Source organism: Giraffa tippelskirchi, chromosome 13, assembly GCF_054371585.1.
Source record: "Giraffa tippelskirchi isolate mGirTip1 chromosome 13, T2T-mGirTip1v1.2.pri, whole genome shotgun sequence".
Taxonomy (NCBI): Eukaryota; Metazoa; Chordata; class Mammalia; order Artiodactyla; family Giraffidae; genus Giraffa; species Giraffa tippelskirchi.
In genome coordinates this window covers 20886158-20903901 of record NC_137287.1, presented here as the reverse complement: position 1 = coordinate 20903901, position 17744 = coordinate 20886158, and the positions used below count along the sequence as shown (strand labels likewise).

At 43.8% G+C, this 17744-nt stretch overlaps 1 protein-coding gene across 2 annotated transcripts in view; it reads right to left on the bottom strand.

The window, feature by feature from the left end:
• Positions 1-17744, bottom strand: part of COG7 (component of oligomeric golgi complex 7) — a 92772-nt gene that overhangs the window by 1524 nt on the left and 73504 nt on the right. Inside the window, exons 15-16 of one of the 2 annotated variants that reach the window (XM_081554506.1) lie at positions 15520-15634; positions 1418-1639 (exon numbers count right to left, since the gene is read on the bottom strand). In XM_081554506.1, the coding sequence (XP_081410632.1) occupies positions 1418-1639; positions 15520-15634 (337 nt within the window). The remainder of the gene's footprint in view (positions 1-1417; positions 1640-15519; positions 15635-17744) is intronic. The other variant, XM_081554507.1, reaches the window with a different exon arrangement.

Here is a 17744-nt window from a genome sequence, read left to right as displayed (position 1 = left end):
CACCTGCCTCCGGCCCATGTGTACCCATAAAACTGTGGGCTCCCCTCGACTGCAGGCCAGGACCTGCCAAGTGGCAGCCCACGATCTACCACATCTTCTGTCCAGATAGCAAGAGTGCGTTTCAATGTTTAACTTTGTGTCTTTAAGGTGTCCATGCACTGCCACAGACCTCACCACTCCCTATTATGTTACTACCGGGCAGCTTCCTGGGCCCTAAGTCCACTCACTCCCTCATGGTGGAAGCTCAGTGAGCACAGGAACTGTTTGGACCACTCTGGTTCTATCCCATCTCCTAGCACGATGGCTCTCATGCAACAGATGCTCAATGCTGAGCGAGTGAACAGGTGGATCTGAACGGGAGCCGAACAGTGAGGGAAGACGACATGTGGACAAGTGAACTCTAGGGAGTGCCCCCAAATCTCACTCGCTAGTTCTGCTGGTTCTTTCCTCAGGGCTCCCACCTGTACTAACAGGGACCACCAATGCACATGGAAACCTCTTCGTCTCTTCTCTGAACACGTGCCCTGTAAGATGACGAGAGCTGGCCACTGCTCTGTAACCACTGAGAGCGGACCACGGATGAGCGAAACGAGGGGAGTCACGCGGCTGAGTTCGAGGCCTGGCTCCATCGCTCACTGCCCCGTGACTCAGAGGAAAGCATCTCACGTCTGTTTCTGCTTCAGCAAAACCAGAGGCTGACTTGGCCCTGTGCTCACTCACTCACCGGCTGGGTCCCCAGGCTGCTAATCTTCAAGGCTCCCACCACCCACTCCCTTGACCGCTCCAAGAGCTGCCTCCAGCAAAAGAGCTGGCAAGTCACTGGAATGATACCAAGAAGCTGGGGAGACGCTCCAACCGCCTGCCTGCAGCACCCCAACCTCAGAGAACCTCCCCCAGGGACGGCATCACCTCCAGGGATATGCGTCAGTGGGAGGAGATGGGCAATTGACCTGGGAATTAGGCAGGTACTCGGGTGGAGACTGCAGGGTGACCCTGGCAAAGTGGTCTTGTGATGCAAGTGCTCTGTGCCCCCGTTTCCTTATCAGAGTGCTGAAAGCAGGGGCGCCGACTTCACAGGGGAGTTTTGAAGATTGCATAAGACAATGGGCGCGAGAGCTTGGCTCAGCACCTGCATGCCTGCGCGTAGTGAGCGCTTAATCAACGTCAGTTTGGATGATGATTACATGGATTAACAGAAGGCAAGGCAGGGCAGGGCAGCATCACACCAGTCTGCCTCACCCATCCTACCATCTCGCCAAGGCACCCCTGAACGGCTGTCGGCCCTGGCAGCTATGACAATCCCCGGGGACATGTGGCAAACTACTGGTATCCAGGCTTCCACCCAGACTTGCCACGTCAGAACCTCTGGCAGCGGGGCCTGGAGAATCCGCATTTTAAACAAAGCTTCTAGACCAACCCCAAGCTGAAGCTGAGAGGAGAGCCGGGACGACCTTCCTGGAGGGCTGGCCCTCCTCTGCCCACCGCGGGGACCCACCAATGTCGGTGGCCAGCTGCTTGGTGGAGTGCGGGGTGAGCTCAGGGATCTGCAGGATGGCGTCACAGTAGGTCTGCATCGTGGCTCTGGCGATGGAGCCCAGCCAGTTGTCGGCCATGTTGTCCAGCTCGGGCAGCTCGTCCCCTGGAGAGGGAAAGACGGTCGTCACCAAAGAAACAGCGCCTGGTCAGGAAAAACTGCCCACTGACAGCTTGCACAGGTTTCCTTGTTGGCTCAGATGGTAGAGAATCCGCAGGCAATGCAGGAGATCCAGGTTTGATCCCAGGATCGGGAAGATCCCCTGGAGAAGGAAACGGTAACCCACTCTAGTGTTCTTGCCTGGAGAATTCCACGGACAGAGGAGCCTGATGGGTGGCAGTCCATGGGGCTGCAAAGAGTCCGACACGACTGAGTGACTAACACGTTCACTTTCACTTTCAACAGCTTGTACAGGGCTTTCGGGGTGACCAGGGCCATGATAGGTGCTGCGTGTATACATAAAGCTACAGTCTCAGAAGACAATTACATCTTAGGTCAGCTGGTATTGACTCAGTACAATGAGGATTCAGAAAAGAAAGCAGTCAGGTGAGGTGCGACAACCTTAGCGGTCTCAAAGACTGGGGTTCGATGCAGCCACACAGGCCAGGAGGAGTTCTGCACCTGCCCATCAGATGATCTGCCCAGAGCCTGACTAGCAGACCAGGAGCTGACCACTCCCCCCATCTATAATCCAGGCCAGAGTGAGCAAGGGAGCCTCCTAGGGCCCAGCACCCACACCTGGGCAGCACTTGCCTCTTCTGCCCAGAATCATGACTCTACGGCAGCTCCAGCTGCCTCCAAAGATCTCCCAATTCCCTGTGGCCAAAACAGGTGCCTCCACCAAGGAAAAGGACCATGACATGGGGAGCCTGCAACCTTCTTGCAGATGTCTGCTCTAGCCCACTGGGCGGGCGACCCTTGGACACATCACTTCATAGTTCCTGAAGTCCAATTTCTTCATGGGAACGATTTTTAAATCTCCCTCCTACTTATCATATGTCTAAGCCTATAGCCCGCCAGGCTCCTCTGTCCGTGGAATTCTTCAGGCAAGAATACAGGAGTGGATACCCATTCCCTTCTTCAGGGGATCTTCCCGACCCAGGGATCGAACCCAGGTCTCCCTCAATTACCGTCTGAGCCACCAGGGAAGCCCATATCTAAGCCAAAAAGTTCCTATTGGCTGCTTCATAAAACTTTCACTGTTAAAATGCTGGAAAAGAATAGGAAAAAGAATTTATATATATGCATAACTGAATTAGTCTGCTGTACATGAGAAACTAATACAACACTGTAAATCAACTGTACTGCAATAAAATCTTTAAGAAAGAAACAAAAATGAGGACTGGAATGCTAGTTCACTGGGTAATTCTTTCCAATTTTTGGTATGCTTGAAAATTTTCATAATAACATACTGAATGAAAGATTAAAAATAAAAAATTAGCCAGGTAAGCTTCTATTTTTTTTTTTTATGTTTTCAACCATTGTTACAGTGTTACTTTATGGCTGGAAGGTTTTTTTTTTTTTCTTATTTATTTATTTATTTATTTATTTATTTTTGCTTTTCTTTTTTTTTTTTTTATAAATTTATTTATTTTAGTTGGGGGCTAATTACTTTACAAAATTGTAATAGTTTTTGCCATACATTGACATGAATCAGCCATGGGTTTACATGTGTTCCCCTTCCTGGACCCCCCACCCACCTCCCTCCCCATCCCATCCCTCTGGGTCATCCCATTGCCCCGGCCCTGAGCCCTTGTCTCATGCATCGAACATGGAATGGTGTTCTGTTTCACATATGATAATATACATGTTTCAATGCTATTCTCCCAGAACGTCCCACCCTCACCTTCTCCCTCAGAGTCCATAAAATTGTTCCATGCATCTGAGTCTCTTATTCTGTCTTGCATATAGGGTTATCGTTACCATCTTTCAAATTCCATATATATGCATAAGTATACTGTATTGTTGTTTTTCTTTCTGGCTTACTTCACTCTGTATAATGGGCTCCAGTTTCATCCATCTCAGTAGAACCGATTCAAATGTATTTTTTTAATGGCTGAGTAATATTCCATTGTGTATATGTACCACAGCTTCCTTATCCATTCGTCTGCTGATGGACATCTAGGTTGCTTCCATGTCCTGGCTATTGTAAAGAGTGCTGCGATGAACATTGGGGTACACATGTCTCTTTCAATTCTGGTTTCCTCAGTGTATATGCCCAGCAGTGGGATTGCTGGGTCATATGGCAGTTCTATTCCCAGTTTTTTAAGGAATCTCCACACTGTTCTCCATAGTGGCTGTACTAGTTTGCATTCCCACCAACAGTGTAAGAGGGTTCCCTTTTCTCCACACCCTCTCCAGCATTTATTGCTTGTAGACTTTTGGATAGCAGCCATTCTGACTGGTGTGAAATGATACCTCGTGGTTTTGATTTGCATTTCTCTAATAATGAGTGATGTTGAGCATCTTTTCATGTGTTTGTTAGCCATCTGTATGTCTTCTTTGGAGAAATGTCTGTTTAGTTCTTTGGCCCATTTTTTGATTGGGTCGTTTATTTTTCTGGAATTCAGCTGCAGAAGTTGCTTGTATATTTTTGAGATTAATTGTTTGTCTGTTGCTTCATTTGCTATTATTTTCTCCCATTCTGAAGGCTGTCTTTTCACCTTGCTTATAGTTTCCTTTGTTGTGCAAAAGCTTTTAATTTTAATTAGGTCCCATTTGTTTATGGCCCATTTTTTGATTGGGTCGTTTACTTTTCTGGAATTCAGCTGCAGAAGTTGCTTGTATATTTTTGAGATTAATTGTTTGTCTGTTGCTTCATTTGCTATTATTTTCTCCCATTCTGAAGGCTGTCTTTTCACCTTGCTTATAGTTTCCTTTGTTGTGCAAAAGCTTTTAATTTTAATTAGGTCCCATTTGGAAGGTTTTTTTTCTTAACAATGTTCAACCCAGAGCCTAGCACATGGTAAACAATTAATAAACATTTAAGTGAGTGAATGGAAACAACGACATACTCACTAAATCTCTATATATGTATCTGCAGTGAAACAGTAAGATATTATGCTCTCCCTGATGTAAGGCAACATACAATAAATACAGCACTACATTCTCTTGCCAAAGAATGTGAACCTGAATTTAACCCTTATCAGTAAAAGATACAAAATGAAGTATTTCTGGATGAAATAACATGATGCCTGGGATTTGATTTAAATACTCTACCAAAAAATGCAAGCAGAATATATGAAACAAGAAGAAGCCATTCTTAAACCCACACGTGAAAAGTGCCTGGGGTTTCATTGTACTGTTCTCATGACTTGTATGTGTGTATAAAGTTCCATGAAAAATGCTGCTGCTGCTGCTAAGTTGCTTCAGTCGTGTCTGACTCTGCGCGACCCCGTAGACGGCAGCCCATCAGGCTCCGTCATCCCTGGGATTCTCCAGGCAAGAATACTGGTGGGGTGCCATTTTCTTCTCCAGTGTGTGAAAATGAAGTCGCTCAGTTGTGTCCGACTCTTAGCAATCCCATGGACTGTAGCCTACCAGGCTCCTCCATCCATGGGATTTTCCAGGCAAGAGTACTGGAGTGGGGTGCCATTGCCTTCTCCGTCCATGAAAAATAGTTTAAAAAAATTTTTTTAAGGTTTTCCTTTTTTTTGTTTTATATTGGGAGCATTTTAAAACAAAACACTTATTTATTTTTGGTGGTGCTTTATCTCTGTCGCTGCACAGGCTTTCTCCATTTGCAGGTAGCGTGGTCTACTCTCAAGTTGCGATGCTAGGGCTTCTCATTGCAGTGGCTTCTCTTGCTGAGGAGCACAGGCTCTAGGGCACACAGGCTTCAGTAGCTGTGGCAAATGGGCTCAACTGCCCTGAGGCATGTGGGATGTTCCTGGACCAGGGGTCAAACCAGCATCCTTTGCATTGCAAGGCAGATTCTTAACCACTGGACCACCAGGGAAGCCCCTAACATTTTTTTTAACCTTAAAAAGCATGAGTGGACTGCTCCAGTGGTCCAGTGGTTAAGACTCTGCCAGCCCGTGTAGGGGACACAGTTCGATCCCTGATCTGGGAAGATTCTACATGCCACAGAGCAACTAAGCCTGTGCGTGCTCTAGAGCCTGCGCTCTGCAAAAAGCCCCCCCTCTGAGAAGCTGGAGCACGGCAGCTAGAGAGTAGCCCCTGCTCACTGCAACTAGAGAAAGCCTGCATGCAGCAATAAGATGCTGTGCAGCCAGAAATAAATAAATAAATAATTTTTAATTAAAAAATAAAAGGGGAAGGCAACAACAGATCTTCCTCTTAAAAAAAAACATATATTGGCCATTAGGTGAACATAAAAATCACTTACAGCCCTTGGATCAAGATGGTGACACATGAAGACCCTGAACTCACCTCTTCCCCGGGGAGAGGCAGAGATACAGCCTGAAATCCCCACACAGCAGGGAGGGATCTCATGGGCAGAGCCCCTCCCTGAGGAGCAAAGGGTCTGTCTGTGCTCCACATCCGGCGCCCCAACCCTAGGACCCGCACCAGTCAGATGAGGTCCCCAAAACATCCGGCTCTGAAACCAGTGGTACCCAGGGGTGCTGTGGGGATCTGAGATACTCCTGTTGAGGAGCTCATACACAGAGACTCACCCTGGGAACCAGAGCAAAGGCAGCAGTTTGAGAGGTGATCGGATTACACATGAAGGAAATTCAGTTGCTAGTCTTAAAGCTTCAGCCAGAGGGGCCAGCAGTATCCGGGGTTATTCTGGGGCAGGAGAGGTGCTGGAAAATGCCATTCTGCACTCTCCCCCTCCCTCGGGGCGCAGAGGGGCATGCGGAGACATGGCCTCCTGAAAGCTGAGGGTGTGGGCACCCCACGCTCTCCTTCTGCACCACTGAAAGCAGGTGCTCCCTGACCCCCATACTTCTTCCCAACCTTGCCGACACTGGTTCCCCACAGGGAATGCCTCGGTTGCCTGACTCTGATGACCAGAGGGGCTTGTGCTCCTGGGCCCTGCAGGACCACAGCAATCAGAAAGTCATTTTAACATTTTAACTTTTTTACTGTTTCAGTATAATTTTATTAGCAGTTATTACATCAAAATTCACATTTATAGGATCCAAAGGACTGTCTTAGAAAGTATATGTAATTAGAGTTTAACAGTAAGATAGAACATATTCTCATTATAGCACAGCCCTTAAAGAGTCAAGGATAACATGGAGAATTAAGTACATTTCTTGACAGACATAGAAATGAAGTCTGTATGCATAGTGTCAATTAAAAACAAAGTTCCATGGAAGTATAAGTCTATGGATGTGAATTTCAGTGGCAAATATCACTGACTTCCAAACAACTGACACCAAAGGAATGCCCAATCAAAACACAAGCACGGTGGCTTTCATTCAATGTAGAGCAATGATAATCCTATAAAGAGACCTTGAATCCTTAAGCCTTGTAATTGCTTTCATGCTGTGACACTTAATACAAAACACATCAACTCTAAGGTGTAGATTCTGACACATTACGACAAAAAACCTTTTTTCTATCAGAAAACACTTAGTTTTTTTCTCAGAAAATGCTGAACATTTTTCTATCAGAAAATGCTGTGGTATTCTGGGCAGGATACCACACCCAGGACACCACACAGGAGACTGAAACACAACCCGTCTGAGTGTGAAGAAGGCCTACTTAATTGTCCTGAAGCTTCAACCTGTGGGATTGGCTTCAGGTGTGCCGCACAGCTAAGGGCTACAGAGGTGCCCTCAGGGAAAGCAGGCAGGGAGACATCACTCTTGTACCTTCCCTTGGCTTCACCCCTGCTCACTGGTGCCTCCCAGCAAGGAGCTTCCACACTCCTCTGAACGCCCCATTCTTGCAGCTGTTGCCCACGAGACACCTCCAGACCAGATCTCCCGGTCTGGAGGTCAGCAGGGTCCATGACTGCAGCCCCTGCATACTTTAAAAGCTGTTACCTGCGGATCTGGCTTCCAATCAGCCTGAATCTGGGTGCTGAATGTAATCACCCCTTTAAGAACAGACAGGTCTTGGCATATCCTGGAACCCATCAAGAAAAAACCAGGCTTCCTGGACAATCACAAAGGTGTAAGAGACAACCAATAGCTAGGGCGAAGCTGAATGGTAAGGTTCATTTCCTACACAAAGCCGTTCCTTCAAGCCTGGGAGAGGGGGCTCTTTTGCTTGTTACATAGAGGCCAACACAGAGAGTCAAGCAAAATGGGGAAACAGAGGAATAGTTTCCAAATGAAAGAAAGAGACTGAACCTGAGAAAGATGCCTTAATGAAACAGAGATAAGTCATCTACCTGAAAAAGAGTTCAAGCTCATTGTCATAAAGATGGTCACCCAACTTGGGCAAAGAATGCATGAACAGTGAGAATATCAACAAAAAGAGAGAAAATATACGAAAGTACCAAACAGAAATAACAGAGCTCAAGAATATGAACTGAAAAATACATTAGTGGCATTCAACCGCAGACTAGATGAACTAGAAGAATGGATCACTGACCTGGAAGACAGAGCGGTGGAACTCGTTCAAACGGATCAGCAAAAGGAAAGAAGAATTTTAACAAGTGAGGATAACTTAAGAGACTTGTTGGACAACACTGAGTAGAATAACGTTTGCATTATAGGGGTCCTAGAAGAAGAAGATGGAGAAGGAAATGGCAACCCATTCCAGTATTCTTGCCTGGAGAGTCCCCGGGACAGAAGAGCCTGGTGGGCTGTCGTCTATGGGGTCACACAGAGTCAGACACATCTGAAGTGACTTAGCAGCAGCAGTAGAAGGAGAAGAGAGAAACGAGCAGAAAATTGATTTGAAGAACTAATGGCTGAAAACTTCCTTAACCTGAGGAAGGAAACAGAAACACACCAACAGAGTTTATAACTGAAATGTCAAAAGTTAAAGAGAGAATCTTAAATGCAATGGGGAAAAGAAAAACCTTGCTATATGCCAGGAAACCCCATAAGACTATCAGCTAATTTTTTTTTTATCAGCTGACATTTCAACTAACACTCTTCAAGCCAGAGGGATTGGCATGTTATATTCAAAGTGCTGAAAGGAAAAAACTTCCCACCAAGAACAGTCTATCAGGCAATGCTATCATTCAGAACTGAAAGAGAGATAAAGAGTTTTCAAGACAAGTAACAGTTAAAGGAGTTCATCACTACTAAACCAGCCTTATAAGAAATATTAAAGGGTCTTCCTTAAGCTGAAAAGGCACTAATAACAAGAAAACATGAAAATAAAAATCTCTCTGGTAAAAGGTGAATATATAGTAAAGGCAGTAGATCAATCACTCACAAAGCTAGTGTGAAAGTTAAAACACAAAAGTAGTAAAATTAACTAAAAAAATTAGTTAAGGGATACTCAAAAAGATATAAAATATGACATAAAAATTTAATGTGATGGCGGAGGTAAAAATGTAGAGTTTTTAAAACGCATTCAAATTTAAGTTTCTACCAATTTAAAATATACTGAAGTATGTGTCTGTGTAACACACATCAACAGAGACTATCACATGCAAACCTCATGACAACCACAAAGCAAAAACCTACAGTCCATATACAAAAGATAATTAGAAAGGAACCTAAACATAATACTAAAGAAATTCATCAAACCATAAGGGAGGAGAGTTTGGTTCATATTCTGCCAGATCCATATTCAATACTTTTACATGCAAACATGTATGCAGAAATAGACAGGGTGGGGTATTTTCAAAACATAAATAATACTGTATGTATTATTTTGTATCTGCTTTTTTGTCTTAACAATAACATATCTTAACAATAAAAGATCTTTTCTGTCTTAACAACATATAAAATCCGTATTTTTGAAGACCTTATCTCTAAGTACAAACAGTTCTACCTCTCGTAAAGAAAATCAAAAAGAAATTTTCAACATTATGGATACATCACAATATACTTATCTACTCCCTGAGTAATAGACATTTGGGTTTTCTAATTTTGTGCAATGAACTGCCTCATATGCACCTCTGTGGGCATATAAACATGGATTCCTCTAGAATGGGCATGCAGAAGAAGAGCTGTTGGATCAAAAAGGATGGGTGTACTTTAACTGTTGATGGAAAACACCCTCCAGACAACCTTTATCAATTTATACTCCTAGGGTCTAATCTTTGGTTTTCTTCTTGTACAAGTCATGAGATATATCACACATGTGGTAGAACATATAAAAAAAATTACATGTCTTACAGAACAACCATAAAGCCAATGCCAGTGCAACCACATCTATGTTCAAGACAAAGGCCACTGCCAGGACCCGAAATCCCCCACATGCCTCTCCACATGCAGCAGGACCCCAGGTACCTGAAATCCCCCACATGCCTCTCCACATGCAGCAGGACCCCAGGTACCCGAAATCCCCCACATGCCTCTCCACATGCAGCAGGACCCCAGGTACCTGAAATCCCCCACATGCCTCTCCACATGCAGCAGGACCCCAGGACCCGAAATCCCCCACATGCCTCTCCACATGCAGCAGGACCCCAGGTACCCGAAATCCCCCACATGCCTCTCCACATGCAGCAGGACCCCAGGACCCGAAATTCCCCACATGCCTCTCCACATGCAGCAGGACCCCAGGACCCGAAATCCCCCACATGCCTCTCCACATGCAGCAGGACCCCAGGACCCGAAATTCCCCACATGCCTCTCCACATGCAGCAGGACCCCAGGACCCGAAATCCCCCACATGCCTCTCCACATGCAGCAGGACCCCAGGTACCATTCTCTGCCGCTTCCCCCAGGTACGCATCCCCCAGCGAGCCTTCGAGCTTTGGCTGTTCACATTCTGTCTTACTTCTTTGGCTCAATAATATGTTTGTAAGAATCATTCATGTCATTATGTACTGCTGTAGCTTGTTCACCTTTAATACTGCATATTATTTCATCCCATGACTGTACCATAATGTAGGTGTCCACTGACCATTGATGGATATTTGGGTTGCTTCCAGTTTGTGGCTATTACCAAGTCACCACAAATATACTTATGGATATATATGGGGGCACCTATGGAAGACATTCTACGACATACATCTGGGAGTAAACCTGATAGGCTGAGGGTATGCACACTGTCACTCATATTAGAAAACGCCAAGCTGTTTCCAAAGTGATAGTAGTGGTGAGCGTTCTCCAGTCTTTTTTTTCTGGCCTCACCACAGAGCTTAACAGATCTTAGCTCCCCGACCAGGGATCGAACCAATATCCTCGGCAGTGAAAGTCCTAACCACTGGATAGGCAGGGAAGGCCCCTAGTCTTTTCTTCTTGCACTTATATGCATAGCAGTTTTTTTTTTAATGGATTCATACTGTATACTACATTAAATATTTTTGTAATCTCAAAAATGACAGAATGATCTCTGTTCATTTCCAAGGCAAACCATTCAATATCACAGTAATCCAAGTCTAGGCCCCAACCACTAATGCCAAAGAAGCTGAGCAGTTCTATGATGACCTACAAGACATTCCAGAACTAACACCAAAAAAAGATGTCTTTTTCATTAGAGGGGACTAGAATGTAAAAGAAGGAAGTCACGAGACACCTGGTGTAATAGCCAAGTTTGGCCTTGGAGAACAAAAATGAAGCAGGGCAAAGGCTAATAGAGTTTTGCCAAGAGAACGAACTGGTCATAGCAAACACCCTCTTCCAACAACATAAGAGATGACTCTACATATGGATATCATCAGATGGTCAATACCGAAATCAGATTGATTATATTCTTTGCAGCTGAAGATGGAGGAGCTCTACACAGTCAGGAAAAACAAGACTGGGAGCTGACTGTGGCTCAGATCATGAACTCCTTATTGCCAAAATCAGACTTAAATTGAAGAAAGTAAGGAAAACCACTAGACCACTCAGGTATGACCTAAATCAAATCCCTTATGATTATACAGTGGGAGTGACAAATAGATTCAAGGGGTCTGATAGAGTGCCTGAAGAACTATGGACAGAGGTTCATGACACTGTACAGGAGGCAGTGATCAAGACCATCCCCAAGAAAAAGAAATGTAAAAAGGCAAAATGGTTGTCTGAGGAGGCCTTACAAATAGCTGAGAAAAGAAGAGAAGCGAAAGGCAAAGGAGAAAAGGAAAGATAGACCTGTCTGAATGCAGAGTTCCAAAGAACAGCAAGGAGAGATAAGAAAGCCTTCCTCAGTGATCAATGCAAAGAAATAGAGGAAGAAAACAGAATGGGAGAGACTAGAGATCTCCTCAAGAAAATTAGAGATACCAAGGGAACACTTCATGCAAAGATGGGCACAATAAACGACAAACCGTAGGGACCTAACAGAAGCAGAAGATATTAAGAAGAGGTGGCAAGAGTACACAGAAGAACTGTACAAAAAAGATCTTAATGACCCAGATAACCATGATGGTGTGATCACTCACCTAGAGCCAGACATCCTGGAATGCGAAGTCAAGTGGGCCTTAGGAAGCATCACTACAAACAAAGTGAGCGGAAGAGATAGAATTCCAGTTGAGCTATTTCAAATCCTAAAAGATGATGCTGTGAAAGTGCTGCACTCAATATGCCAGCAAACTTGGAAAACTCAGCAGTGGCCACAGGACTGGAAAAGGTCAGTTTTCATTCCAATCCCAAAGAAAGGCAATGCCAAAGAATGTTCAAACTACCACACAATTGCACTCATCTTACACACTAGCAAAGTTATGCTGAAAATTCTCCAAGCGACGCTTCAGCAATACGTGAACCGAGAACTTCCAGATGTTCAAGCTGGTTTTAGAAAAGGCAGAGGAACCAGAGATCAAATTGCCAACATCCACTGGATCGTTGAAAAAGCAAGAGAGTTCCAGAAAAACATCTATTTCTGCTTTATTGACTATGCCAAAGCCTTTGACTGTGCAGATCACAACAAACTATGGAAAATTCTGAAAGAGATGGGAATACCAGACCACCTTACCTGCCTCCTGAGAAACCTGTATGCAGGTCAAGAAGCAACAGTTAGAACTGGACATGGAACAACGGACTGGTTCCAAATTGGGAAAGGAGGATGTCAAGACTGTATACCGTCACCCTGCTTATTTAACTAATATGCAGAGTACATCATGCGAAATGTCGGGCTGGATGAAGCACAAGCTGGAATCAAGATTGCTGAGAGAAATATCAATAACCTCAGATATGCAGATGACATCATCCTTATGGCAGAAAGTGAAGAGGAACTAAAGAGCCTCTTGATGAAAGTGAAAGAGGGGAGTAAAAATGCTGGCTTAAAACTCAGCATTCAAAAAACTAAGATCATGGCATCCTATCCCATCACTTCATGGCAAATAGATGAGGAAACAATGGAAACAGTGACAGATTATTTTTGGGGGGCTCCAAAATCACTGCGGATGGTGACTCCAGCCATGAAATTAAAAAACGTTTGCTCCTTGGAAGAAAAGCTATGACAAACCTAGACAGCATATTAAAAAGCAGAGACATTATTTCGCCAACAAAGGTCCATATGGTCCAAGCTATGGTTTTTCCAGTAGTCATGTATGGATGTGAGCGTTGGATCATAAAGAAAATTGAGCGCTAAAGAATTGATGCTTTTGAACTGTGGTGTTGGAGAAGACTCTTGAGACTCTCTTGGACTCCAAGGAGATCAGTCAATCCTAAAGGAAATCAGTCCTGAATATTCAATGGAAGGACTGATGCTAAAGCTGAAGCTTCAATCCTCTGGCCACCTGATTCAAAGAAGTGACTCATTTGAAAAGACCCTGATGCTGGGAAAGATGGAAGTCAGGAGGAGAAGGGGATGACAGAGGATGAGACGATTGGATGGCATCACCGACTCAACTGACATGAGTTTGAGCAAGCTCCGGGAGTTGGTGATGGACAGGGAAGCCTGGCCTGCAGTCCGTGGGGTCACAGAGTCAGACGTGACTAATGTTCACTAATGACTAACATTCATTAAACTGAATGTTTTAATGGCTGTATAGCATTTAGCTATACAGATGTACCAAAAAGTTTCTAATCAAAATTTCTACAGTTTCACATTTATTTTTCTTTCTGATGCTTTGCTTTTATAAACAATGCTGGGATGCATATTCATAGAGTTATACTCTTGATTATTTTATTAGCACACTTATATAACAGAATTCCTGATCTAAAAGGTATACACATTTCTAAGGCCTTTGATATTATGTCAAATAGTCCTTCAGGAATTCAAACTGTACAGTTTGAACTGTTTTCCTCCACCTTGACAAATATTAAATAAACACTTAAAATACATGGATGTATATACAGTCAATTTGATAGGTTATAAAAAATGAACTATGTTACTTTCATTTGCAGCTCTTTGAGAATTACTGAGGTTAAAGGTTTCTTTATAGGTTTTAGCTTATTTGAATGCCTTCAGGTTATTTACTTATTTTTCTGTGGGTGGTCATTTTTTTCTTACTGATTCATAAGAACTTTTATAAAATGAGGATATTAACCATCATCTATCATATATGCTCTATTTTTTCCAGCTTATCATTTATATTTTTTACATTTCTTTCATTTCAAAGTCTTCTCTTCCTTATCCCTAAGATTAATTCTCACTCATAGGTTAGCTTAGCAGGTTTCACATTTTAAATCTGAATTTTGAACAGAATTATTCTTTTTTTCAAAAATTATTTGAGTATCAGGGACTTCCCTGGCAGTCCAGTGGTTAAGACTCCATGCTTCCACTGCAGGGAGTCTGGGTTCAATCCCTGGTCGGGGATCTAAGAACTTGCATGTCAGCTGGTGCAGCCAAAAAATTATACGAGTATCATTAATATTTATAATCCTATGAAACTTATAGATTTTATTTGTATTACTTTTACAAACAGTTTGTAGAAATTTGGCAACAATCCTAATTCTCTGTGGGATAAAAAGCTTGATGTATTGATTCAGTCAAATGCGCTGATTATATGGAACAATTTCTCTTTTCTTATTAATTTTCCTGTCAAAGCCTAAACGAGAGGTACAAGGTTTTCTCAGTACTCATGTGGTTTTGCCATTACATGTCTATCAGCTTCTTCTTTATATATATTGGTGCTGTGTTACTGGACACACTAGAGTACCTGACTACTATAGGTTCACTATGGAATCTACCTGTTACCCACATAAAGAATCATTTAGTCCTATTTATTATCTTCTGATTTGATTCAACTTCTTCTAACAGTGATGCAGTCATCTTTTTTTTAATCTGCATTTACATGAGATCCCTTTTAGCAACCCTTCATTTATAATCTTTCAATGTGATTTTATTTTCAGTGTGGTGCCTTCTCTTGAGCTGCTGAATCCTTTATATGCCAAGTGATTCTTTTTTTCTGTCTGTTCAGCCTTAAAGAGGGAGGCCTATCATGCCCGAGTTAGAGATAAGATGATTTCTGACCAGAGAGTACGTGACTCCTGTTCAAATCTGTCAGGCCAAGATAACGAGGAAAAGGCAACATGTTCACGTGTTGTATTTTTACCTTGTCAGTTTATAGACCCAGGAGCCTTGGGGAGTTGGGAGCTTGTTGCAGTCAGAGGCAATTGGACAGGAAATGGAAACCTCTGTGCTGGAGAGTTTATTTTTGTTCTGACAAGAACTGTTCTTACAAGGGTCCACTTTACTCCACACGTGGCCCACAGAGAGGGGGAGCAGAGACAGCGCACCTAGCGAGCCCCTCGCTCTGTGAGTTCCCTTCTGTCGTCAGTGAATGCCTATGAGCCCAGGCCCATCTGCCACCACCTCCCCGCTGAGGGCACTGGGGGGTTCCCCCAGGGACACCCTGCACACAGGGAGCCTTCCGTTACCCGCTTCGTCCTGCAGAAGCCCCTCAGCGGGTACAGTAAGAGAACCCCAAGCTCTCCCAGTCACTCCTGTGTACTCTGTCATCTATTTCAGTGGGCATGTGGAGGACGTGTGTGTGATGCAGGCGAGGCTGCAAGGAGCCTGCGATCACATCCCAGCCCGCTGCTCCCTGTCCCGCACGTCTCTCTCACCTTGCTCAGGAGGAAACGGCAGCTTCCCGGCATGCAAGGCCAGCTCTAAGGCTGAGTCCTCCTGAGTCACAAATGGCTCCAGGTTCAGGGGGAGGGACATGATATACTGCCCGATCTGAAACAAAAGACAGCACTGTCAGCCCAGCGCTGACGCATGAGCACAATGACTGCATGCAGTACATTCGTGCATTGCATGCAGTACATCCGTGTAAAAACAAACGGCGGACTGACAAAACTGCGAAACCTGTTGGCAGCCCCAGGCCTGAGCTGTCCAGTGTGTGGTAATATGGGTTAGGCAACATCTGAAAAATAAAAGCACTGCCAGTTTGCATGTAGATCATAGATTTATCCTTCTCACTAATGGCCTCAATATTTCTGGAATGTACTCAAAGTGAGCTCTACCTCAAATGAGTAATGGATTACCAGAGTGCTTTGCAAAATTTAAAGCGCTTGTGTAAATATGTTATTATTACTGTTCATGGATGAAAAACCGGTAAGATGCTAATGTCAACAAGTGCATGGTCAAGCAAGAATTTCAATCGCGTCTTTTGGATTTGGATCTGGGTCTCTTCCTTCCAGGTTACTGAAGCAGGTGAAGGAAGAAGTTTTGTTGGGGAAAAAAAAAGCAATTTATAAGTTAATTTGGAGGGAAAATTGTACGTTTTCATAATACAAACTCTAGAAAATAAACCTTCTTGGTTGGTGAGGAATCGCAAAGGTAGGGTTACAAGACATTAGAGATGAGCCATAAAGTAACTCAGGATTAGTCATGTGTGTGTCATCATGGATACATTTTAGACACCTATTTCTATTACAACTCACAATTGTTTAGTACAATGTAAAGGTAAGCATAAGGTAAGTATATGTTTTGTTCCAAAATGAGATTGATTTTCAGGTTATGACAATGTAATATATATTTTCTTAAAAAGGTACTGGAGCCTGTTGTTGCTTTTTTTGGCTTCATATCGATTCTATACATTCATTCCCACTTAAGAGTTGATACTGATTCTGCAAGCTAACGTCCCAGGACTATCTGAGAAAGATCTTCTCAATCTGGCCTTACATACACCCATACGGTGGCAGGTGTCCAGAAGTTAAGGCAGACTCCCAGAAGCTACCAGTCCAGATTAACGCCTTCATTTCCAAACATTTAATGCAGCCCACTGTGTTAATAAAAAATTATTAGTTTGGTCTCCTTTTAAAGAGGTACATAGATAGATGGTAAAATAAATGAAAACAGCACCTTTTCCTTTCATTTACTTAGCACAATCTTTTATTCAAACTAGACAAGTGGTTGTGTACCTTGCTAATAACCACAACCACTGTACATTGCAGCTTGAAATGGCAACAAAATCATCATTTTTCCCCAGAGCTGGAGGAAGAGAAGGACGCTGACTTTGGGGGTTAGAATTTCTTCATTTCAGGTCCACTCAGCCAGTACTTCCTGAATACCTACTATGTGCAGAGATCACAGGCATATTCCTGTATTTGGTACCTCTTTCACCTGTAGCCAGTTTTACTTGAAATAAAGAATCATCATCATTATGCCTTGCATCTATGCTGTTTTATTTTTTCCAAGGACGTTCTCTTGTTTCATCCCCTCATAATGTTCACACAATTCTGTGTGGGTGAGGGCATCCACCAACAAGGCAAAGTGTCAGGTACAAATTTTCAATCATCTGACACCTCGAACTTCAATTAATGGGCTTCAGATTATGGGGACTGCTGTGATTCCTAGAGAGATTCCATGACACCAGGTTCTCGGGAGTTCTATGTTTATTTTTTGGAAATCAATGTAGGAAAAGATGCTTATTATCAGACCTCTAGAGGTTTGAGATCTACTGTTCTCACACATTCAATAAATACTCCTCCATATCCTGTCTGGGTAAGCACAGTGACTCAGGAAACATAAAAAGCACTGTAGTCAGAGGACCAGGGTTTGAGTTCTGGCTCTCCCACTGTGTGACGTTGGGCACCTTACTTTACCAGCCGGGGCCTTGGTTTCATCATCTCTGAAATGAGGGTGATCTCACACTTACTTCAAAGGGCTGTGGCAAGGATGAAATTAATCCTGTGTGAGACACACATACAGCATCCTGGCCTCCTAAGAGAGCGGCCGCCGGATAAATGGCTTCCCCGCCCCACTCCCATCCCCCAGAGCCTCGGTGCTGCTCATGTGAAAACATGGCTGCCGCCAACCGGCTCACCAGTGGTCCACAGGTTAA